The 24,750-nt window shown below is 40.9% G+C and overlaps 1 protein-coding gene across 10 annotated transcripts in view; it reads right to left on the reverse strand.

Annotated features, from left to right (window-relative positions):
* Positions 1 to 24,750, reverse strand: part of ERBB4 (erb-b2 receptor tyrosine kinase 4) — a 935,749-nt gene that overhangs the window by 196,582 nt on the left and 714,417 nt on the right. For 6 of the 10 annotated variants that reach the window (XM_075933940.1, XM_075933935.1, XM_075933933.1 and 3 more), the window contains exons 16-17: positions 22,839 to 22,883; positions 22,642 to 22,716 (exon numbers count right to left, since the gene is read on the reverse strand). In XM_075933940.1, the coding sequence (XP_075790055.1) occupies positions 22,642 to 22,716; positions 22,839 to 22,883 (120 nt within the window). The remainder of the gene's footprint in view (positions 1 to 22,641; positions 22,717 to 22,838; positions 22,884 to 24,750) is intronic. The other 4 variants (XM_075933937.1, XM_075933934.1, XM_075933938.1 and 1 more) reach the window with 2 other exon arrangements.

Below are 24,750 nucleotides of genomic sequence, written 5' to 3' on the forward strand. Positions count from 1 at the left end.
GGCATGTGTTATTCAAAACCCCAGGAGCTGAGTGTAAATACCCAACTCAGTGTAAATACCCAACTATGCCCCCGATAATGGCATAGAAGAAATGATGTAGGATTTAAAATAAGCATAGACAGTGCTAACCAATAAGAATTAACCAATAAAATTGGATAAGTTTTACTTAGAAACAGAATACTAAATAATTGCCTTCATTTACTGCACCACCATCATGACTTAAGTCCAATAATCTCACTAGCATTACAGAGGGAAGGAGATATTAGATCATTCTATTCATTTTCTTGCCAGTACTGAGTTCCTCCCCAATGTAAAATGTCAAGTGCTTTCTACAGTATCGTTTTAGTATTCAACTCCATCACACTTTTGCCACCCTAACTACACTAAAACATCACATTCCACAGCTGTTCACTATCGCTGTAAAAGACTTCAAGGGCATTAATTCTTTGCAAGTATCACTCACCCTTTGCTCTCTTTTTTTTAAAAAAAGGCTCAGATTTCTGAGCGCACTCTTTTTGTTGTTGGTAACTCTCATTTTATTTCCTGTCCATATTTCTAACTTCAGTAAGTCCCTTTGTGTTATTTCTGTGCTGAACATTTAATATCATCTGCAAATTTCATTCATATGCTGTGTACCCTTTCCTTCCACGTCGCTAATAAAGACCTTTAATGAAAGTGGGCTTAACAATGATCCATCCAAGGGGTGTTTTTCAGAGTGCAATTGCAGGCACAAAACCTTTTCCTATGATGTTTTTTAATCTGCATGTTTTTGCATGTGCTACAGCCACCTACCCAGGCCCTCAGCTTGATGTGCAACTGGACACACAAACCCCCTGATTTCTCATGAGATTAAGAGTTTAACCCACTTATGTGGTTGTTACAAAATAATCCATATGAGGGCAAATGGCAATTTTTGCCTCAGCCCACTACTTTTATGGCAGGCATAAAATGAGTTCCAAGAAAATTAAGAATAATAATGTGAACTGTGAGACAAAGCAAGTTTCCTCACCAAAGTAGAAATTTTATAAATCGTTAAAAAAAAACACACAAGTTCTAAATTTTCTGCTATATCCCCACTATGCTAAGATATTGGCCAGGTCTATCCTAGACTTGGAAGGTTGGGTTAAGGTATGCTACATAAAATACATTGCTGGACTTGACTTACCTTAAGCCAAGTTGACTGCTGTCTTCACAGAGGGAGGCTGATGGGAACAAACGCTCCTCTTGGCTTCCCTTACTCCTTGTGACTGCTAGGAATACTGGGGCCATGCTCTGAGTTTGATTTAGCAGGTCTTAACTAGACCCACTAAATGGAATGCTGGAAGAGCGATCGCCGGTGTAGCAAATGAAGATGTGGTTATAGTAGAGTGACAGCTGTAGGAAGCTGGTTGGTGACTTTCTGATCCTGCCTGGCTCTGGTGGAAATCAGAACTACTGGGAACCCATTCTAACTTCTGTCACTGGTATAAGCTCCAGACTGAATCTGGGCACAGAAAATCCTTTTGTTACACTGGGGTGGAGAGTTCCAATGTTCAAGGGAAATTCTCCATTGGCTATCTCTGGCCTTTCTAAAAGCATATGTTGTACAAAACGGACCCTGAATCACAAATCAGTCCTAGCTCTATTCCTGGGGCAGCACACACCTTACTGAGGGACAGATTGCAAAGTGCCAATCCAGCGCTTAATGATTAGAAAAATATTCCATAAGAAATACTTTGACTTCTAAACCACATACTAGAAAATGTAAATTAATTGAGTTTTGAATCCTGCTTTAGGGTTTATTAACATATATATATGTAGGATTTGTTATAATTTTGAATGCTCGTAAGCAATGGCTGCTTTTCTGAGAAGGAGTTTTTTAACTAGAGGCTGCAATTCAGATAGATAATTCCCATGACATATCCCCCCTGTATCCCATAGCAAATTCATAAGACCATGATGCTTTTCCATTAGAGATCTAACAGATTCTGCCATTCCCAGAATGTACCTTTGGGAACTCTAAACCCAAAATATGAAATTCCCTGTTCAATCAGAATGGCAGGTAAATGGTTTTTAATTGTGTTTTGATAGTGAGGATGGGTGAGAAGAGAGAGGGTAAATTCTTCAGGTGAGATTTCCAAAAGCATCTTCTCCCATTGAAGTGGGAGAAGAAATAGGCTAACTCTGTTTGCATGTAAGATAGGCCTTGATTTTGCATTTGTTCAGGGAACATTACACTTTTTTTTTTTAAGTTCACTAATTAGTGATTTCTCCTCTACCACTTCTTGGCTGTTTTTGTTTGTAAGTAAAGAGTGACTGAGTACTGAGAGGGGAAAACACTTTTTTATAACCAACTTTTCTGACACAATGCTGGCCACAACTTCATATTCAATGTTGAATACAATTTGCCTCTATCTAAATTATGTCAGCTAGTCATGCTTAACCCTGGCATCCAGCAGCTTTTACACCAAAACTTACCCTTGTCTACACTGCCCACAAAGTCATGGCTGTCATTGAATTAACTAATTAAGCAGTTAAAACCAGTGTTTAAACATCATAAAGTTTCCCCAGTGTAGACACATTCAATATTGACAAACATGTACTGGATTCAGTATGTGCAGGATTTAACTAATGAGCAATAATAATACTCAGATCCTACACAGCACTTTTTATGAGTGGATCTCAAAACACTTTACAAAAGGACAGTATCACTAAGCCCATTTTACAGATGGGGAAAATGACTTCAGTTAAAAACACCAGTAATTCTATTCATGTGTGTACTTTAAGAGTTTAATGGATAGAAGCCAGAGTTCTCAGCACCTTATAAAATTTGCAACACACTGGAAATAAATCCCCCCTTTCTTAAAATAAACAACTTATCAAGACAAGCTTGTTGCTACCCTCAAAACCAATAAAAATCATTCAGCACATGGTAGCAATGTTTGGAGTGGGTGGAACTTATTTTAATTATGAGTAAAAAAAGATTGAAATGGATGGCAAATGCCAATATGATGAACAATGTGTGATTATCAATTAGTAAAAATGTCTCTTAATGTACTAATTGTATGTTTCCCTTAATAGCATGATGGATAATTTCATTTTGTAGTATATATGGAGGGGTAGGAAGATTAACTATTGTAACTGTAACTGCGATTATTGCACGGTGTCACCAAATGACAGATTTAGGGCTCTCTAAGTGGCATAATTATTTATTTCTATACTAGGTTTCCTTTAGGTTAATTTTAGCCCTAAATTTCCTGGATTCAGAATGTTTGATTTGGGACAATTAAAACACCCGTCTCATTTCCACCAGAAATGACTGATAAATCCTCATAATTTTAACTCCATGTCAATATAGTTTTTGGCTGTGAATAAATAAGTAATGGTGAGGCATTATGGTAGTAAAATATAGGTGTTTTTATATACGAAGAATAGAGGAGACCATTTGATGCTACAGCATACTTGGTATTTTTACACTGATATTTTTTTTTCCACCACAAATTGAAGAAAGAGAAAGCTAGTGTTAAGAACTTGCATGGTGGCTATGTCTCCAGGCTTGTCATTTAAATGGATTTAAATGTCTGATACAATATGCCGCATTAGCTCCCAGATAATGTGGATTGATTTATTAGTGATGGAGAGGCAGCTAAATCCACTGGACTGGACTCACAGGTGAAGCAGGTTCATCAAGATAAAGACCTTTCTTTTGGATAGATTGTTCTTGCCATATTTCCATTCTCTTTGGAAAGAGTCATTTTTGCTACACGGAAAGAAAACTAGAATTATATCGGTAGTGTGTATTGATGGGCTGATTTGTGACCAAGACAACCGGCTTCAACTAAAGCAGCTCCCCTCTGCAGATATGTTAGATCCAATAAACTCAGTTAGGATATAGCACCTGGCTTCACTGTGCCAAGTTGCCCGTGGTTGATTCCATGGTCGATTTTGTGCAATTGACATAAAATGTTCTTTCCTACAATGTAAGTATACAGCAAGCTCTGCTGTAAGATATCACACTCCAGCAGGTCAGTTTATCATGGAACCAGGGTCTATTCTACAGCTTTATTTCGAAATAGCCCCGCTTCGGTTGAATTAATAAGTGGAGCCCATTATTTTGAAATAATGGGCCACCTATTTCAAAATCTGCACTCCTGCACTCGAGGAATAACGCTTATTTCAAAATAGAGGTGGTTTGGATGTGCCAGTGCCGCTATTTCTAAATAACTACTCCCCAGAGTAATTTGAACTAATTACTCCCCGGTGCTTCCGGGGGCTCTAAGTTGAGGTCCACATTAATGGAGCCTGTGTCAGACTAATTGCGAGGCTTCCCTGTAGTGTGGACTAGTTCAAAATTATTATTTTGGGAGTTGTTATTTCAAAATAAGTTATTTTGAAATAATTTCCTAGTGTAGACATGCCCATGAATCCTACTGCCTCTTTCCCTTTCTTCTTTCCTAGGAGGAGTAAGAATAAGGAGTCAAACACAGATGTCTTTGCATGGATTCACAAAATGCCCTCATTCAGGAAGACACTTAAGTTTGTGCTTAGCTTTGGGATTTAAAAAATGTGTTTTTCTGAATCTGAATGGAAAGCAACAGAAAACTCATAATTCATGCCCTCTGAGAGCTAAAGGTACAAAGTGTGTGTTAAGAGTTTGGTATTATCATTATTGTACAAGTCTGAGGTAGTGTGTCGACATTAACGGATCCTGCCTCAGACTGATTTCGAGGCTTCCCTAGAGTGTGGACATGATAGTTCGGTTTTGTAAAATCAGGTTAAGTTGAATTTAGTTCTTTTGAAATAGTTTCCTAGTTTAGACATGCCTAGAAACACCTACTGCATGAGAATTGCGGTACAGGTAGTTTAAATCTGGTCTGACTGGTTTATACAGTGCATAATTTGGTTAATCCTTTTCTTCAGCCAGTACTTTACTGGTGTATTAAGTCAATTAATACTGTATTAAGCAATACTTTACAGGGCAGAACAACATACAACATAGAGATCTGGCTGAGTAAAATATGGTGGAATGACCTAAATCAATCAATGACCTACCACAATTTTAATAGGGAGGTACGTATAATGAAGGATATAGGTCTTCCTTGAGCTGAGCGGAAACATCACATAGCACTAAAACAAGGATTGTGAGATCACAATTTTTTCTTCATTGCTTAATCTCTGTGTCCAAAAAAGTGGAAGTAAACTAAATTCAGTTTAAACTAAATTCAACTGTGTTCTAATAACTTCCGCATTACCTTCACTTTTGAACCCATACAACTTTTCATAGAAAAGGCAAAACTCAAGCATAAATATTCAAAAATTCCACCTCCACTTGTCTTGCTTTCACAGCTTGCACAGAGAGCTGAGTAAATACCATAAATCCTGCATTACTGGAAATGCATTAGCATTACAACCGATAGCTCAGTTCAATCAAATTGATGCCACTGTAGTGACAGCTATGCACGATTACGAACACATGCATGGAAATGTGTTTGTTCACACAAAATATTTGGGAATATTCTTTGTTAGCATACCCACATGTATGTAAGCGTGGGCATTTACAATCGCTACCGGTCAATCATTATTCTTTCCTCTATGGGTACATCAACACTACATGGCTATTTCAAAATTAGCTATTCCGGAATATTAGCTTATTTCAAAATAGCACATCTACACTGCAGGCAAGCCTCGAAATTAGTTTAAAGCAGGCTTCCTTAATGTAGACGTGCTATCTTGATTTAGAGCCCCAGGAGGCACTGTGGAGGAATAACTTAGAATGGCCCTGGTGAGGGGCTATTTTGAAATAGCAGCAGTACAGCATCTATGCATGTCTTATTTCAAAATAGCTATTTTGGAATAGGCATTATTCCTCGTAGAATGAGGTTTACAGATTTCAGTATAAGCCGTCCATTATTTCAAAATTATTTCAAAATAACAGAATGGTTGTGTAGACATTCACATGGCTGTTTTGAAATAACGCTAGTTATCTTGAAATAACGGTGCAGTGTAGATGCCCCCTAAGAAAGTTTCACTCATCCAATGAAGGATGACCAAACACATACCATGAATAAAAGACTGTGAATAGGAATTCTAGGAAAAAGCAGTGTACAGTTTTCAAACAACTAGTTGTACGACACCTGTTCAACTGGAAACAGTGGTTTCCCCTTTTCCTGCACTAAGCTGCTTTTGAGAAGCCACTGTGCACTATCACACAGCAGCTGTGTTCCACCACAGAAGTGGCTGGATTCCATGAGCCCTATAATGAGCCATTCAAGTTAGGGAATCCCCAAACCTTTACACAGTCTGGGGAAAGCCTGATTGGAAGATTCAAAAGTTGCTTCTCCCAATTAAAAAAAAAAAAGCAGCCGTGGAAGGGTCCAGGAAGGTTATGGAGCCTAAGAAAGGGGTAAGACTTAGGGAGGGTGTAGAGTGTTTTCACAAAATTGATGGAGTTCATGCACTTGAGTTGAGGTCTAGCCCTAAAGCACTCTCTTTGGTGAAATATAAGCACTAATGACACTGAGGTTTTGGTCCAGCCCTCAGATTAGATTTAGAGAGACTGTGATTTCCCTCAACTTGACTGTCTAGACCACTGTCCGTTCATAGTGGCAGGAACAGAAGACAATGGAAAAAGGTCTCCATTTCAGCCATCCTTTCCCTGGAGGATTCCCCATCTATCACTGCAATGACTCCTGAGCTCAGAGTTCTAAGTGTCTGTCCATCTGCACTGTTGTCCCTCTCTCTCTCATGAAAGCACAATTCTATTTCCTTTGACTGGTTTTTGGGATGCTCGCCTTCATCACTAGTGGGGTGCCCTTGAGAGCAGGGGTCCCCAAGACATTAATAATCACAGGGCAGATTTCATGAACTTTAGCTTACTGGTAGCTATCCTAGTTGTAGAATTATCTAGGATAGCTTTTGTTCCCTCAGGGTATGTCTAGACTACATTGTTGTTGTTGTTGTTTTTTCGAAAAAACTGCCCTTTTTCCAAAAAAACCCTGCATCTGCATCCACACTGCAATCGCGTTATTCAAAATTAAATGGAAAGAACACAGGAGTTATTTTGACATTGGTAAACCTCAAATTGGGGGAAGAATGCTTTTTTCGAACGAGCTCTTTTGAGAAAAGGCATGTGTGGATACAGAACAGGGAAATTTTTTCCAAAGAAGAGGCAATCAAGAAAAAGCACAGGAGCCCTGGTGGCCATCAGCAATCAGAAAGCAATAAGGGCTTTCTTTCAAGAGCGCATCCATGCCATCTGGACACACTCTTTCAAAAAAGAAGATCATTTTTTGGATCCGGTTTTGAGGTGTGGATGCTCTCTTTCCAAAGAAGCTTGCAGTCTAGATGTACCTTTAAGCTCTAGGAAGAATTTTGACTAGACTCACTAGGATTGCATCTCGCTGCTGGTTCTGAAGTCTTTTACAAACTTCCTTCTTTCTGAATTTGTGCCTTTCTGGTTTCGTCGTTTGCTTTTCTGGGGACCGTTGCTGTGAAGTCTTAGTTCCTTTACATGCTAAGGAGACACCAAGGAGCAGAGCACCTCTCAGCAGCAGCTTGACACTCTGCAGAACTGGTCCCCTTACAGGCTAGTCCTGCAACTTCACCCCATGAGGACTACTCATAGGAGTTAGGGCAGAAGGGTTGGGGCATTGGAGGTTGATCCATACCTTGTGGCATGAACCAACTGGAGGAAAACGAGCAGGTGAGAGCGGGCTGAAAGTAGCATGCATGGTTTTTGGCAACTGAGATCCTTCTATGTGTAACAGTCCTGCAAGCAGAACTCATAGATTTCAACAGGAGTTCTGTTCAACAAGAGTTTGCAAAATTAAAAGGCCAGATTAAGGATTACACTGTACTACATTATATTTGGGATCTATATTAAGATGCACGAAGGATCCAACACTAGGTGTGTTTTGCATTTATTAGGGTGTTCATGTAAGTATATCTATACAATTTGCGTGCGCTTTTATAAACTATTAAGATATATGTGTTCTCATAGTCTAGCAACAGACCATGATAGTAGTTAGTTCTGCATGTGCACTGATGCTTTTGGAAATTCTAATAAATGCCTCAAATGGTCATGATATTGTATTCACATTTGAACATGTACTCTCACTATTTCTCATTAACTTCCAAATATGCAAAATATATTTCTGTGAGGCATATGAGGGAATAAACTATCCAGTGCTCATAAATATCACAAAGAATCCAAGGCAGACACATAACAAGGTATACTATATTTATTTCTGCTTATGCCTGATGCTACCTAGGGAGTTATCACTATTGTATTACAGGAGTAACATCCTGTCTATAAAAATGTCCTACACAAATTATACCAATCATTAGAAAATCCCATTTGATGGGGGCAAGGGATGAAGACAAAAGAAAGCAGAGAGACCAGTCTAAACAAATGCAAGCAATAGAAAGAAAGACATAGGTATTATGATATGCCTAAGAATATTAGACCCACTAAATTGAACCTCAGGAGATTGATCATGGCAGCGTCAATCTTCCGCGTAGTGTAAACATGCCCCGAGACAGAACTGAAGTAAAGATGCTGATACACCTTTGGTTTCCTCTTCCTGCCCTCTCCACTAACTACCAATCCTCCCCCAGCTACAGACCTGTGGGAGAGAAACAGTTTCAGTTTGAATGGCTGATGACAGAAAGATGAAATGAGCCTGCCAAAGCCAGGAATCTGGCTTCTGAATCATTTGACAACTTAACAGAGCCAATGCATGTAAAGCTGCAATGGTGAGGTAATATTGCTGTCTTTTGTCTGCCTCCAGTTCATCTACATGCAAAGGATGTGACATCACTGTCACAAGAAAATACCCACACGTCTACTGGAAACAGGGGTATTTTAAAGCTAGAATATTATTCTTTCAAACTATTCATTGTCTGTTATCCTTACTGTGACTGAGACAATGCATATTAATGGCTCCTAGACCATTTTTTAGGTGACTTTCTTTTTCCTCCCGAAAATTATCGGCAGCTATACTGACAATTTACTTCTGGAATTTACACAGTTCAGTGAGAAAAATTATTAAACCTCGCAGCTCAGGGCCTATCCAAAGCTCACAGAAATCTACAGAGAGGTTCCCAATGACTTCAATTGGCTTTGGATCAAGCACCGAGTTGACAGGTAGAAGACAAATTGGGCTACAGCTGAATTGGTGAATTGCTAGATTAGGACTCATCCCCTCCTTCCCACTTCCTTCCTTGCTGCTTTCTTCTGGCCAACTTACATGGATATTATGTTCAAGAGGCACCGTTATGAAAATCTAGTCTGGCCTCCCTCAGAACATCTCACCCAGTAATGTCTGCATTCTGTGACTTTTGGTAGAACAAGAACGTATCATTTTAGAAAGACAATGAGTTTTGATTAAAAGACTCTGTGTGATGCATAATTTACCATCTCCCCCAGTAAATTGTCCTAATGGTTAATTGTCCCACAGTTAGAAGGGTGAATTCCATCTGTAGGCTGAATTTCTTCCTGCTCTTCTTTCTATTTTTTCTCTCCTACTTGGCCATTTAGTTTGCCTCCTTCTCTCAATTCTTGACCCCCCATGCTCTGCTCTTGGACCTTCCTTTCTCTTCCTGTTTGCCAGGTGTCCTCCTCTCCATACAATCAAATTCCTCCTCAAAACTCAACTCAAATTCCTCCTCAATATTTTCTTCCACAAAGCCTTCCAATAAATGAAGTATTTGAAAGTTTTTAAAAAAAGACTCCACTGGAAATTTGACCTTCAAACATGTAGGATGCACTTTCCCATATCGATGAGGTAACATTTGGACTATGCTACCTGCATCTAATTTATACCTTGACGCTCCATCTACTACAGCTAGTGGGGATAGGAAGCTTATTTAATCGGTGGTGCTCGATCAATAACACACAGTAACAATAAATAGCCTGTGCGGTTTTCTTTCTTCCACAAAGGTGCCCCGGTATTTGTTCAGTCATCAGGGCTGTGTCCAGACTCAGGGGTTTTTTCGAAAGAAGTAGCCTTTTTTCGAAAAAACTTCACCTGCGTCTAGACTGCAGATGTGTTCTTTTGAAATTAAATCGAAAGAACGCGGCTTTTCTTTCGGCGGCTGTAAACCTCATTTCATGAGGAAGAATGCCTTTTTTTGAAAGTGCTCTTTCGAAAAAAGGTGTTCTTGAATGCCAACAGGGCTTTTTAGAAAGAGAGCATCCAGACTCACTTGCTGCTTTCTTTCGAAAAAGCGGCTTGCTTTTTCGAAAGTACTGCTTGCAGTCTAGACGCTCTTTTTCGAAAGAGGCTTTTTCGAAAGATATTTTTGAAAAGGCCTCCTTCGAAAGAGGCTTGCAATCTAGACATAGCCCTATAGCGGAGGTCTACAGTTCCAGTTCCTTTTTGTGAAACTCAGCAGTGCTTCAGCTGAGTGCTTTGTTAGCCAGCAGTGGAAAGAGTTTCAGGATGTGTTTGTTAATTAAAGGTGTCTATTGCACTTGACTGAGCAGAAACTGGGTGCACATAAACCATAGCCACAGAAGAGTAATTCAAGGCTAATATGTTCTTGAGTGACTGAAGCAATCTCGGTATTATTCCCACAGAATCATCTTAGATATGACACCGTAGGGGGCTGTCTACTTAGCCTATGCCTGAACGGGTCTTTGGAGAATAATTAACACTCACACTTTGTCCCTTGTTGGCTTCTGAACTACTATATCTTATTTCTCTCCTCCCTCAGACATCTTTGTGTGACTGCCTTAAGTACCTCTTAAGAACCATTAGAGCTACTCTTTACTGTCAACTAGAAATATCTACACAATATCTACCCCAGCTTGTTTAGAGAGTATGAAGTCCTGAGATTTCAAAGTTAAAAATGAAATAAACTGCAAAATAACAGGAAATACAATTAAAAAAAAATCAGAACGACAAATGCTGACATACTGGTTTGTTGGGTTGTATTTTTGCAATCAACAGTGTGTGTTGTAGGCAGGGTTTTGATGGGAGGCCAAGGCAGGCTGTTTGCAGAAATGACTGGCAACTTTTTACTGTGCATGTTGAGGGGAAATGGTATTTGTGCCAAATTTTCTGCACATAAAGCTTCACAAATTTTGCAGTCAGGGCTTATAAGAAAAGTTGTTTCATCCTGTTTTGTTAAAACGAAATCTGACGTCCGTCTGCATCGCTACATTTCCACTTTTTCCTTGAATTTTTTTCTCCGAACATTGCATACTTGAAAGTGAAGGATTAGTATAGCACTGGCTAGAGACATGCAATGAGCAGACAGGCCACAGTACAAACCTCCTCTGCCAACAAACCTCCACCAGAGCCTGCCAACACCTGCTTTTCATGTGATTTCACAACCGTTTCTTTTCTTTTTCATAACTTGCTCAACCGCGAGGGTCTACAAAAATGATTATTTACATGATCTGTTGTGGATTGAGTGGCTGACATGTCTGGAAGGGAGCCTGCTTACCAGTGTATTGAGCCAATTCTTTAGTTCAGATTGAAAAATGTGAGGAGGTCATTAAAATTAGTCTTCCCACAAGGCAACGCCCCGGATGATGTCCAAAGATTCCAAACACAAAAACACTCCCATTTTCTTGAGATAACACATCTTTGTGTAAATCCACATCTCGAAAAACTGCACTGACGTCAAATAACTCCATAATACTTCATATATATCTGTAACTCCAAGCAGCATCTCCAAGCAATACATCTTTAAGAAGAAAACAATCACCCATCTGAATTGAGGCACAGTCTAAGCTGCTCAACTGCCATCTAGAAAATCACAGAATCATAGAATCCTAGAACTGGAAGGGACCTCGAGAGGTTAAGTCCAGTTCCCTGCCCTCACGGCAGGACCAAGCACCATCTAGATCATCCCTGACAGATGTCTATCCAAATTGCTCTTAAATATCCCCAGAGATGGAGATTCCACAACCTCCCTTGGCAACTTATTCCAGTGTTCAACCACCCCGCCCTTAGGAAGTTTTTCCTAATGTCCAACCTAAATCTCCCTTGCTACAATTTAAGCCCATTGCTTCTTGTCCTAATGAGCAGGGAATAACACCCTTCATGACAACCCCTTTTAGATATAGATCCTCAACATACTTTCATGCAGCAGGAAGAACATGCATTCAGAAATAACGTTGAAACCCACCAATTATTTATTCAGAAAAATGCATGTCTCCCTCATGTGACAATTATCAATGACACATGGCAGCTGATAAGCAAGCCAGGAGGATGTGAGTAGCACAAAATACTGAAAAGCACGGGATGGACTAAAGTCTAAGGTCCCTCATGTCCTCATGGGATTCTTTCCATTGATTCCAATGAGTTTTAAATCCCTTAGCTTGGGCTTCATTTGAAGACTCTGAAATGGCAGCATCAATCTTTCACTACAAGAGAGGTGTACATATACTAGGACAGACTAAGGACCTGAGCCAGCTCCCACTGAAACTAGGGGTACCCAGAGGCTACTATTGGGTGGTGAAATTCACTGGGTGAATGACTACACTGTCCTACTCTCGAACTTCAAACAAGGAGCCTTGTGGTCCTATCATTGGCAAATGAGCCTAGAAAAGACCTCAGTTGGAAGGTGATGTTTATCTCCTTTGCAACTCGTGCATTGCAATAGGCAGCTAGAACAAATGGGGGATAGAGATCACCAGAGAATGCCCGAGTCATCTAGGCTATGTCTAGACTGCAAGCCTCTTTCGAAAGAGAGCGTCTAGACTGCACACGGAATTTCGAAAAAGCAAGCCGCTTTTTCGAAAGAAAGCACCCAGTGAGTCTGGATGCTCTCTTTCTAAAAAGCCTGTTTGCTTTCAAGAACACCTTCTTTTGAAAGAGCACTTTCGAAAGAAGGCGTTCTTCCTCGTGGAATTAGGTTTACCACCGTCGAAAGAAAAGCCGCATTCTTTCGATTTAATTTCGAAAGAACGCGGCTGCAGTCTAGACGCAGGTGAAGTTTTTTTGGAAAAAGGCTACTTTTCCCGAAAAAAACCCTGAGTCTGGACACAGCCCTAATGAATCCCTCTCCTTTAACTTTAGGGATAAAGACCCATAAAAATGAATTTCTCACTGGGTAATGAGACTGTGCTTCTATTAGGGGGCTGCATAAAAAAATAGAGGCACTATCACATGATAGAGACAGCACAGGAGTTAGGGCTAATGGTTACAGTGAGAGCTGGTAGCCAGGAACTGGAGCTCAGGTTTGGAGCTGGAGGTAGGAGCTAGAGTCTGGCAGTGGAACCAGTGTCAGAGTCGCACGCCAGAGCCCAGGGTCAGAGCTGAGGTAAAAGAGCTGGTGCTGGAGGCAAGGAACAGAACCAGGTTACCTGGGGCGAGGCAGGGCTAAGTCCAAGGCAGGAACAGGGCTGGGAGTTAGCAGGCACAGAGGCTCAGGCGGCCATGAAAGATGCTTCGAGCTGCTGCTTACGAGCCGGTCTGCTGACTCTTTCAACCGCCTGGGTGGCGGAGCCTAGTGGTTTTCAACCTTTTTTTCCCTCATGAGCCAGTTGAAGAAAGTGGCTGACGCCTGTGACCAAACATAATTTGAATGGAGTGTGGTCCCCAGAGTGGAGCTGAGGATGGGAGCTTTGGGGTAGATGAGGAAGCTCTGGCCTTGAGGGGGGCCAGGGCTGGAGCAGGAGAGGTTTACCTTTAATGACTTTCTGCCTCTCTTGGCACCGCAGACCATGCTGCCCCCCAGAAGCAGCCAGCAGCAGGTTCCCAGTCAATGCAAGTGCGGAGCTAGTGTTCAGGGCAGGGGCAGTGCATGGAGCCCTGTACCCCTCCCCACCCACTCCACTTAGGAGCTGGGCCTGCTGCAGGCCGCTTCTGGGATGTAGCACAGTCCGTGGTGCCAGGACAGGCAGGGAGCTGACTTCGCCTCCCCCACTGCTCACCTCACCCCCCTGCAGCAATGAGACCCAGCGCCCGATATTCCACCACCTGGTGCTGGGCCCCAACCTGTCGTTTGGAAACCACTGGCCTAGCCAACGCAGCAGCCGATCACAGGCCAGCTGCACTCAGTAGGCTGCCTGGTGACCAGCTCTGCTGCAAGCCCTGCTTTCTGGCAGACGGGTGCTACCTCGAGACAAATCGTAACAGCAGCAATGGACATCAAAAACACGATGTACTGTAGAGCTGAAACCTGTCTGATAATGGGCACATCAGCTCACGTTAAATGAAAACGGACTTCTGCTTTCTCCTGTGCCTGGAAAAGAACCAGTTCTCCTGACAACCACAAGGGCTTGGGGGAACGACCACATTTCTGAAGTTTTCTAGACTTGTGGATTTCCTGGTTCTGGCTGATACTGGAAGAAGAACTCCTCGGTGCTACAAGCACATCTCTCTACATTGTATTGCTACCCCACGTCTAGTAGAGAGCAACTCAAATTTTGAAGACACCCATTCCAGCTTTGTCGACTCACAATGTCTTGGATTCACATTTTGTATCTACAAGAATTTCCAAGTATCTTGAGATTCAACCAGCACTAGTCTTCACTTTTCTCCTTCATTTCCCCAGATCTGTCCATATGATGATAGATCAATTCCCTACACAAACTCTTGTCTTAGTGGCTTTCGCAATAACAAATTACTGGGCTGAGCACACAGAAGCATCTTCACAACATCACAAATTATCAGCGTTCAAACATACCTTAACAGTGGTGTATTGGATCGTTCAAAAGGACTGAGCATTGGTGTAACTCCGCTTCCATTGAAGTCTTTGAGTTAAACCATGGTGCTTTGGAATATCCCAGACTATGTAAATGACTGTACAGTCCCATTTACCATTTTAGTAGATTTGTTCCCACTAGTCCTAATAAAGGAGACAAGAGGCAAAATACCTGTGCAACACGATCATGAAATATAAAGTTGAACTGGTCTCTATCCCTGGCCAAAAGGCTATCCTTCTATAATAACGAGGTGGTTTAACATTAGGGCTACGTCTGGACTGCAGGCTTCTTACAGAACAAGCTTTTCCGAAATGCTGTGCATTTTACACAGCAAAAGTGCAATGAAAAAGCGATCTGCTTTTACGAAAGATAGCATCCACATTGATTGGAAGCTATCTTGTATTTCAGTTGTGATTACTGTGGACCGAGTGGCCACCACAGCACCTGTGCTTTTTCCTGGAGGCCTCTTCTTTCGAAAAAAACACTCTTTCCTGCTTCCACACATGCCTTTTTCTGAAAAAGCTTTTTCAGAAAAAGGCTTCTGCCTCAAAGAATGAGGTTTCCTGCCATTGGAAAAACCCCTCCATTATTTTGACTTTCTCTCAAAAGAACACAATAGCAGTGCGGACATAAGTATTGTTTTTCCAGAAAAACAGCCATTTTTCTGGAAAAAATCTGCAGTGTAGACATACTCTAGAAGTTAGAAATGGAAGAAACCTAACCCACCAGTTTTGACCCCATGAATGCCCGCAACACAACTACACTAGCATGACATTTTTGTTTAAACAAAGCTTTGCATTTTATGCAACAATTTTAACTTCTTCAACTTTCCACAGATTGAAAAAAAAAAAGAAGGCTGGAGACACAGATAATGAAGTGATGGTCAGATTTTAAAATTAAATACACATTGTTGTGTATATTGTTGCAACGTAATAGCAGAAGGGGCAAATCCAGCAACTTTATTAAAACAAGATGGAAGCAAGTCTACAGGTTTTCATCCGCACTTATTGTATGTTAAATAATAATGAATCATTAAGATATTATTCACTGAGCACTAAACACTGCATCTTACATATTTTACAGCTCAATGGATGTATTTTAATAATACATAGATGATTTAATATAGATTTAATCTTATTATAATTTAATTGTCTATATATATCCATTTTGTTAATTCAGTTGTCTCAAATGAGGATTTAATATGGATTTAATCTTATTATAAATTAATTCTCATTTGAGGCAACTGAATTAAACTGGAGACCGTGGAGGGACAAACTATATTGCAACAAAGACACTTTTTTCACTGCACAATTTCACTGTACATGCAAGTTCACTATTACCCGAATTGTAAATCATAAACTGCCATTTATTGGAAGAATTTCAGGTGTTCAATGATCCTCATTCTCATTGGAGTTCACCTGTATCTGAGATCACCAGAAGCATGTCTCACTGGATGTGTGTACACACAATGTGGCAACAAAACCAGAGACAGCTATAAGTTACATAAGAGGAAAAATGCCAAAGGTAAGGTTGCGTATCAGTTTTCAGTCACTCAGAACTTTCTGAAACTCACTTTTTCAGCTGAAATTTACCAGGGTTTCTCTGTGCTTGTCATTTTCTTTTTCTTTTTTTCTTTTTTTTTTAAGTTTGAGGAAAAATTGTGCCAAAAAGTGCCATTTTTAAGCACTTGAGAGTTTTAAAACAAAAACAATTTTCCTTTCCTGAAACCATTTTTACAACCTCCTTTATCATCGAACCATACATTAAGCATGAATTGTATACTTGCCATTGTGCTTCTCGTAAATCTGAACAGCATGCGCTTACGAAAGATCATGACCGGGGTGGAGAAAGTGAATAAGGAAAAGTTATTGACTTGTTCCCATAACCTAAGAACTGGAGGTCATCAAGTGAAATTAATAGGTAGCAGGTTTAAAACAAACAAAAGGAAGTAATCTGTGGAACTCCTTGCCAGAGGATGTTGTGAAGACAAGACTTTAATAGGGTTTAAAAAACTACTAGGAATTCCTAGCCTCTGTCAGTCAGAGGCTGGAAATGGATAACAGGGCTCCCTGCTCTGTTCCCTTCTGGGGCATCTGGCATTGGGCACTGTCGGAAGACAGGACACTGGGCTACATGGACCTGTGGTCTGATCCAGTCTGGCCTTTTTTATGGGTTGCACATTATGTCTTAAGTTGGTGCATGTAACCTTATCTTTGGCATTACCTACTTCTGAATGCTTAGCCAGACAATCAGTTTTTGCATTCAGTGACCCTCATTACCTGTTGCAGGGGGACTCTGCCTATGAGGAAGACTAGTGAAAGTCCAAAATTGCCCCAGTGCCACTCCTTTGGTAGTGGACTGCACTCACGAGAGGGCCAAGTCTAGTGCCTTGTACTAATTTTGAGTGTATGGTCGTCGTACAGGCAATGGGCAGTGGGAATCTAATACGTCTTCCTGCAAGCAGCTACTGCTGCATCTGTAGCCTTGCCTCTCTCCTGTTGGTAGCTCCTCTGAGGAGCATTCCCCCCTCCTTTGCTTCTATGCTTCGTCTGATCAGTTCCAAGTCCCGATTAACACTGGCAGGTGCAGAGTGCCCACAGAGCTGTAATTCATAACTCACTGGGGGATCTAGTGTGTGTGTTTACAAGCCTCTCTAAACTCATTACTATGAGTTATCTACATTCTACGAGCACCTAGGGTCTATACCCGAGATCAAACACCTTTTGTGGCAGACAGCATGCACCTGCATCATTTAGACAATCTAAATATGCAAGAGCGGGAGAGGAAAAAGCAGCATTTGAGAGAAATGTCCCGCCCAGAGTCACCTAACTGGCCAGCTGCCACGTCAGGAATAGAACCACTAGATCAAACTGCCTCACCTGATAAACCTGACTTTATCTGTCACTCTGCTTTATTCCGGCAGGGTAAAAGCGTGACCTCAGTAATCTAATCCATAGAAGTCAGGTCCAAAAATAGTTTGCTTTTCTATTCTTTTTCAATATTTAAAAATATAATCCGTTCTCTGAATTGATCTGTTCTGTGACTGTATCCAAAAGTTTCTCTGGAATAGTATATTTTACCGGTCAAGAGGTAGGTTTATAGTTTTATTTATAATCACAAATAAATCTCATTTCCCCCCCTTTGAGTAATTTTTTTTATGGGGAGAGTTTTTTGGCTTTTTAGCTTTGATTTTGGGTTTTCCTTGCCCTCTTCCAAAGAATGGCTGTAATTATTCTATAAATAACTGGAACATATGGAATGCTTTACTCCACGCACTGGAAGAAAGTGCTATAAAAATGATGAGCACTGAGAGTTTATTAGAGGCAGGTTTCCCTTCCCCTTATCATGTATTCTGTGCTACTGAATTACTGTGAAATTCTAATGAAATCACACTGTGTAGGGGGTTATGGAACAGCTATGAAAGGATCTGCCTGCATTACAAAGAGTTTACTGTTAATTAGCTCTTGTATACAGACACTGTATATAAAAAATCTTTTGTTTGTGAAAGGATGATTAGTTGAGAGAACGTGGTTTGTTAATAGGAAGAAAGTATGAGGATATTGTAATTTAAGTTAATATCTACACATCGTTTTATGTAACCACTTCGCAATGGGGGACCGGGCTAATTAGCTTCTGTTAGTTAAAAGGAAAACGTGAAGCCCATTTAGTTAGGGTGTAAATCAATACAGGCTGATTCAGGGAACTATTATGGTGCTGTTTCCTTACCTCTCCTTCCCCGGATTACATCTTCAGTTTCATGATAGATCTCATCCCAGAAATATAGCAGCTCCATCCATTACTTAAGGAATTCTTTTCCTTGAAATTATACCTTGAATGTCTAAAAGTTTAAGTACTAAAAACTTAGTAAATCTAGATACACATTCACACTAGTTGAATGTTATCTTGGGCCTGGCTTGAATAGCTGAATTAAATTCTGTGGAGAAAACAAGAAGACTTGTATTGCTGGGACATTATTTTAAAAACACCACCACCCTGTTGGTAGAGTTTTTCTGTTCGTACTCCCTCTCTCTATATCCATTTCAATTGTTCCTAAAACTCTCCTCATCATCATTTCAGCTGGAATTTTAAAAGACACCTGGAGGGATAGGTATCTCCTCCCGCTAACATTCAATTGGAGCTACACATAAAGCTCTGTTAGGCTCCCTGGAAAAATCCCAGCGTACATCAGAACATGGCATACACAGTTCACCTCCATTTTTCTCGTGGTTTTCAGGAAAGGATTAGTGTACAAATACTTGTATTTTCCAGTTAAATTAGCTAAGAATACCACAGCTCAACAACACTCTGATCATGACCCCTCCTGTCATCCCTCCCCACCACCACACAAACACATCCCATAGGCCTGTTATGTACCTGATGCTGAGATTCTGGAGACAGAATCTGATCCTAAAAGCAGCCTAACACATACATTACAATCAGAGACAACCACACTTAGACATTACAAAAACATACAGAGTGTGTCATAACACTCATAACAGAGCTATGGCTTTCCACAGTATTGCTATGTCTACAGCATAGCACGTCCTGTTGTTCCAATAGCTGGAATTTGGCAACTAGCCGCAAATAAAAGAAAGGCTCATTTCTCCCAGGAACTCTAAAAGCTTTTACTGGTTGGTTTAAGGAGACATTTACTCCCTTTATAGATTGAACTTTTTCTGGTAGTTAACAATGTGGTGAAACCCTTTGTAAAGATAAACAATTTATTGAAATCCCATTTGGGTTGCTGTGGAACAAAGAATCAGTGCATTTATAGATCTAACAAGCAATCTAACAGCTGTTTAGATATCAATCAACTGGTCCAAAGGAAAGGGGTAAAATGTTCCTCATATTTTAAGTGCCGTTCAGCTGGAAATGAGAAAATAAAAGTGATTCTAACATCACATGACGTGGAATTCTACTCGGAAATACTAAGAATAAAAATTCCTGAATATAAGGGGATAATAATGTATTGTCATTAAAGTCTCTAGACACGAGCTGAAAGAAGATATGTTTTGAAATGTCACTGCTGGTCTTTCGGAAAACAAGCAGCGTGGTACCCATCTGATTCATCTTTATTAAACATGACAGTAAAAATTCCTCTGCTATTCCATCAGGCTCTTACAAAAACCTTCAGGCCAGCGGATCATGGCAAAAACAATTTGCAAATTGCAAAACTGGAAAGAATAACAGCATTGACTGGGAAAAGGAAGTGAGAAATATGTCATTGGTCTGTATTAGAGACTTTTCTGCTGGCTGTTTCAACAACAAAGCACCCTGCTTTTCAATTCAGTCCTGATTCAAGCCAATTTGAACCAATAGTGAAAATGCAGACTAGTCACTAGTGACATGAAGTAGCTCATGGTGGATAAAAGATCGCTAGAGGAATATGTAAAGGGTTCCGTTTAAAGTGAAATAGACACACTTTGGTTTTCACCACTCACATCACACAGAAAATATATAATTTTTGCCAGTGCAGTTTTGCTTATTTTTTCCCTAAACAAAGGGCACTTTTGTCTCCAGAAAATGGACAATTTTCCAAATTTAATACATGTAGGCTTGGAAGCCATAAACCAGCACTGAATTCTTGCACTGGTTTGAAAGTGACAACACGCACACATCCTAAAATGTGGTCACAGTGACACTGCAGTCTTTGTCACAAAATACATTTAGCAAAGCTGTCAGCTCTAAAGGAAACATTCTTTCTTGGAAATGGTTTTCCCAATTCCAGAGTTGAGAGTCACTCACTACTCACACCAAATGGAGCAGAACCTGGTGCGTTTGAATGGATTAAAACATCCCCTTTAATGTTCACCCCTCCCCCACACCTCAGTAGCCTGCTTGACAGTAGATTACAGACTCATTGCAATAAACACTTCTTAGAATAGAAAGAATCTTATAGTGCACGTGTTTGTTTTAAGGTCTTGAAAATGGATAGCTTATTAGCAAATATCTGCCGCAGACTCATGTCACATCCTGAATTCCTCATACGTCCTCAGTTGTAGCCATCTTGGTCCCAGGATATTAGCAAGACTAGGTAGGCAAGTATTTTACTGATCTGACTTCTGTTGGTGAAAGAGATGAACTTTCAAGTCTGGTCCCAGACTGGAAGAACCGCTCTGTGTAAGCTGAACACCCCATCTCTCTCAGCAACAAACGTCAGGTCAGTAAAAGATATTACCTCATCCAACTTGTGTGTCACACATTTCATTACTCATTTCGCTACCTAAATTTAAAGGTCTGATCTCACAGCCAATGACATTAATGAGAGTGTTTCCATTGCCTTCAGTGTGCATTGGGCCGTGCCCTTGGAGATTTAAATAAGTATCTAGACAATAAATCCATCTTCTGAAAGCAAAGTTAAGCTTCACACTCTTGTCAGTTAAATTAACCAACAAACAGTCTGATGTGCGCTCTCCCTCTTGTGCTAACAATATCAAGCAGCTTTATTTAAAACATGTATACTGGAGACCACAGGATACAAAGCCTGGGGTATTTTCATGACTTATGACTCATCTTCCTAGTATTTCCACTACAAAGTACACAACATTTTCTTACTGTTTGGTTTATACGATCCTCATTGTAAAACACAATGTATTATAATTCCTTTCAAAATGACCAATGGCCCAATCATGCAAAGCACTTATCCACATCCTTAACTTGGATTATACATGTAGTTCTGTTGAAGTTCTTTAAGCTAAGCATGTGCTGAAGTGCTTTTCTCACTCGGGGCCAAAGAGCTTGATCCAAAACTCAGGGCAATTGACAAAGTCAAGGCTTGCAGATGTAACTGGTGATCTGGGGCACTTCCAGGTTGGGTACTTAGTCTGAGATTGAAAATAAGGGCGTCTTAAACAAAGAGTCTTACACTGTGCCTTTAAAAATTGCTGTGCTCACAATGGCTAGTCACTCTTGAAAACCTGGGCCTCTTCTCATGAACTGCGTTGGGCTTTGGATCAAATATTAACCCATCTTGCCTATATCATTGAAGAAAGACATTTGGCTGGCATTTCTAGTTGTATTTTTAAGTCTATTCTCCCCTCAGTAGAAACCCTGCCAGTCAACAACTAAAAAATAAGGATCTTTATGTTGAGTAAGTATCCTGGATGCACAGAAACATGTATTTTAAACCATTAGGCTCATTTATGTTTCCTCACAATCTTTTGGTTCCAGTATAAGGAAATGTTGAAGACAAACCAAAGAGAGCCAGCTAACTGCTTTATGAGGTGAAGTTGCCTGAAAGGAAAAACTCTCAGTCAGATTTTACACTCTGAGGGCATGGAAGCTCTACTAACCAGTCTGAATGGGGAATAAATACAATGGGAAAAAAACCCACAGGATAAGAATGGGATATAACAAAAGATGAGCACAGAGGGCTAATTAGATGCAAACATGTACATTCTTTCTACATAAATTTGGCTTGGCATGCATGCATTTTAAAACAATCCCAGTGCAAACATAGGCTGGATTTCTCAACTTCCAGTGCCATTTTATAATTCAAAATTAAGTGATTAGCGCTGGTTAACAATTTTTGAGATAATTTTTTGGAAGAAAAATAGTTTTGTCTATGTTGGGTCATTTAATGAACACAATTCAATTTTGAGGAACCTTTCGTGTTTCTTTTATCACTTTGTTGCCATTCATTTTTTTTCAATTTGGCTTTTAAAAAACCAGACTGAAATGAAAATCTCCATTAAATTAAATTAAACATTTCCCGGTGTTTAGTTAAGCATTTTTGTTGTCAAACGTTTGACATTGAAAAAAAAAGTGATACACAACAGCTCTGGGGACTTTTCAACCAATTCTATTGATGGTGTAGATAACTTTACTTTCCAACTGTAAAGCCACCTATAGGCCGCGCTGTATATCCCACTGTTGAGGATAAACAATGACACACTTTACGCAATTTAATTCATATTTCTAAACAGACTGGTTAGTACAACTCTTGGGTGATAACCGGGGAAGGATCCTGAGGTACAACATGGAAAGATGGAGGATGTTACCTAGCATGCTGAGGTAAGGTGGACTGGCGTGTCCATGGATAGTAAATGCAGTCATGACTAGTGGGGCCTCTACACCTGCAGGCAAGTACAGAACAGAAAATATCATTCGCCATTCACAGCGACATGCACACACACACGCCCTTGCCCACACGTGGAGTATGGGAGGAGAACAACGGGAGCAAGCGCTCAGCAAGTACCTATCCATCAGGCCGACGCAGTCCTCAATACGGGGGCCTATGCACCTGCAGCAAATCCAAATTGAAAAACAGGGAGAGAAAGAGAGAGAAATCCATTATTTACAGACAGATAAAAAACAAAACTGGAATCCCCCCTGCCATGTGCCAAATGGTTAATTATAATTCTCGAAAGATACCAAAGGCATTGTGAAATTGCAGCTTGTGACACAAAAACAGACAGCAGAGAACAATACAAGCAGCATAAGGTTGGGCCCATCTCGGCTCAAACAATACTTGAGGCAGGTTTCACCTGCTTTCCGTGGGAGGCCGAACAATACAGTTGCTTTTTTGGGCTGTTGTTTTACACACGAAACCAGTGATTACAGCACATGGGCTGCTCGTTCGCATGGCTGGAGATCTCTGGGAGATAGGTGGCAAGCTATTTTCCGTAATTAATATTGTGGTGTGAACTGTCCTCACTCACAGACAGGGCCATTGCAGAAATATTTCCAGCCCTGTCATCTCCTCCTGTCAGGCAAGCTGTGCAGCAGAAGGGGGCAGCATTCGAGCTTGCGTTTTTCAGCCAGTCTTCTTCTCGAAAGCCACGATGGCCGAGGAAGCTCACCACTTTCCATGGCATCATCGCACACCCAATCCACTGGGCTCCTTCAGCAATGCTTTACCACAGCATGGTACCTCCTTGCCACAGCCCCACAAGGAAGGCTGAGCAGCACGGTGTTACCAGAACGGTATTGCCAAGAGTTCTGGGGGACCAGCAACTGGCACAGAGCCTCTGTGGGCAACTGACTCATTTGGGGGAACCTAACAGCCTGTTCCTTTCACAAGAGGGTCCCTAGATGGAGACCCACTGAAGCATGTGGGGATCTGCCTACCTATGGAGCTTTCATGGAGTTCCTTATCCCCTTTATAGGAGCGGTCTGTGAATCGCATAGCAGGGTACCTATGCAGAAAGTCCATTACAGCGTGAAGACAGTGGCTGTAATTTTCAGAAAATAGGTGCCTAAAAAGTCAAGCCGCTCCATCAATATCTGGGCACTCAAATAAGCAGCCTGACCATCAGTCAGCACTGTGAGTTGCTTAGCACTCATGAATAGCAAACCATGTGCTTCGGTCTTTAATTAAAGGCCCAGGAGCTGGGATTTTCACAGGAGCTGAAGAGAAGCAGGCGTCCAACTCTCTGAAAACCCCAGGCTTTCAATTTTGCTCTGAGAGAACGACACGGGAGACAGATTCGAGGGAGTTTAAACAGGCTCCCAGGAGGTCTCCTCTCAGCTTCACTATCTCTCACCACTTAGGAGCTCTTATTTCCTTTCAAATAACTCATTTCAATATCAATCGACCTTTAAAAACTAAATTCACCCAGTTTCACTGACCACTTTTTTCCCCCCTCAGGAGAAGCAGTGTAACACCACATCTCAGTTCTTGTGTGTTTACTGATAGTTTTGCACAAATGCTGTGCCAGGCAAACAAAAATAGGTTGCCATAATAATGAACTCAGGCAGCATTCTGTACATGAAAGGGATACACTTAATGGGCAGGTAGCTAGACAGACTGCCTAGTGCCAGGATTGGATTCAAATACAATTCATAGTAGAGAGACCTCTAACAAGGACTTTTGAAATTTCAGCTGTCTTGGGCTCCGAGGTTTTATATTCTGTCCAGCCTCGGGCACATCTGTAACATTTCTTCTTCCCCGCCTGGCATCCTCAGCAGTTCCAAAAAGCCAGCGCAGTAATGAAGGAGGCTGAAAAGTTGTTCCGACCACCCCTTCTCCTGCTCATCAAAAGCTGCTGAGCTCAGACCCCAGCTATAAATAGAAAGAAGGATTTTTTTTTTCAAATTAGAGGCCTGTGAGCCCATTATCTGTTCAGATAACTGGCAGCCTAATGTAAAAAAGAGCCTTTTGTCTTAGA

Source organism: Pelodiscus sinensis, chromosome 7 (assembly GCF_049634645.1).
Source record: "Pelodiscus sinensis isolate JC-2024 chromosome 7, ASM4963464v1, whole genome shotgun sequence".
In the NCBI taxonomy this organism is placed as follows: Eukaryota; Metazoa; Chordata; order Testudines; family Trionychidae; genus Pelodiscus; species Pelodiscus sinensis.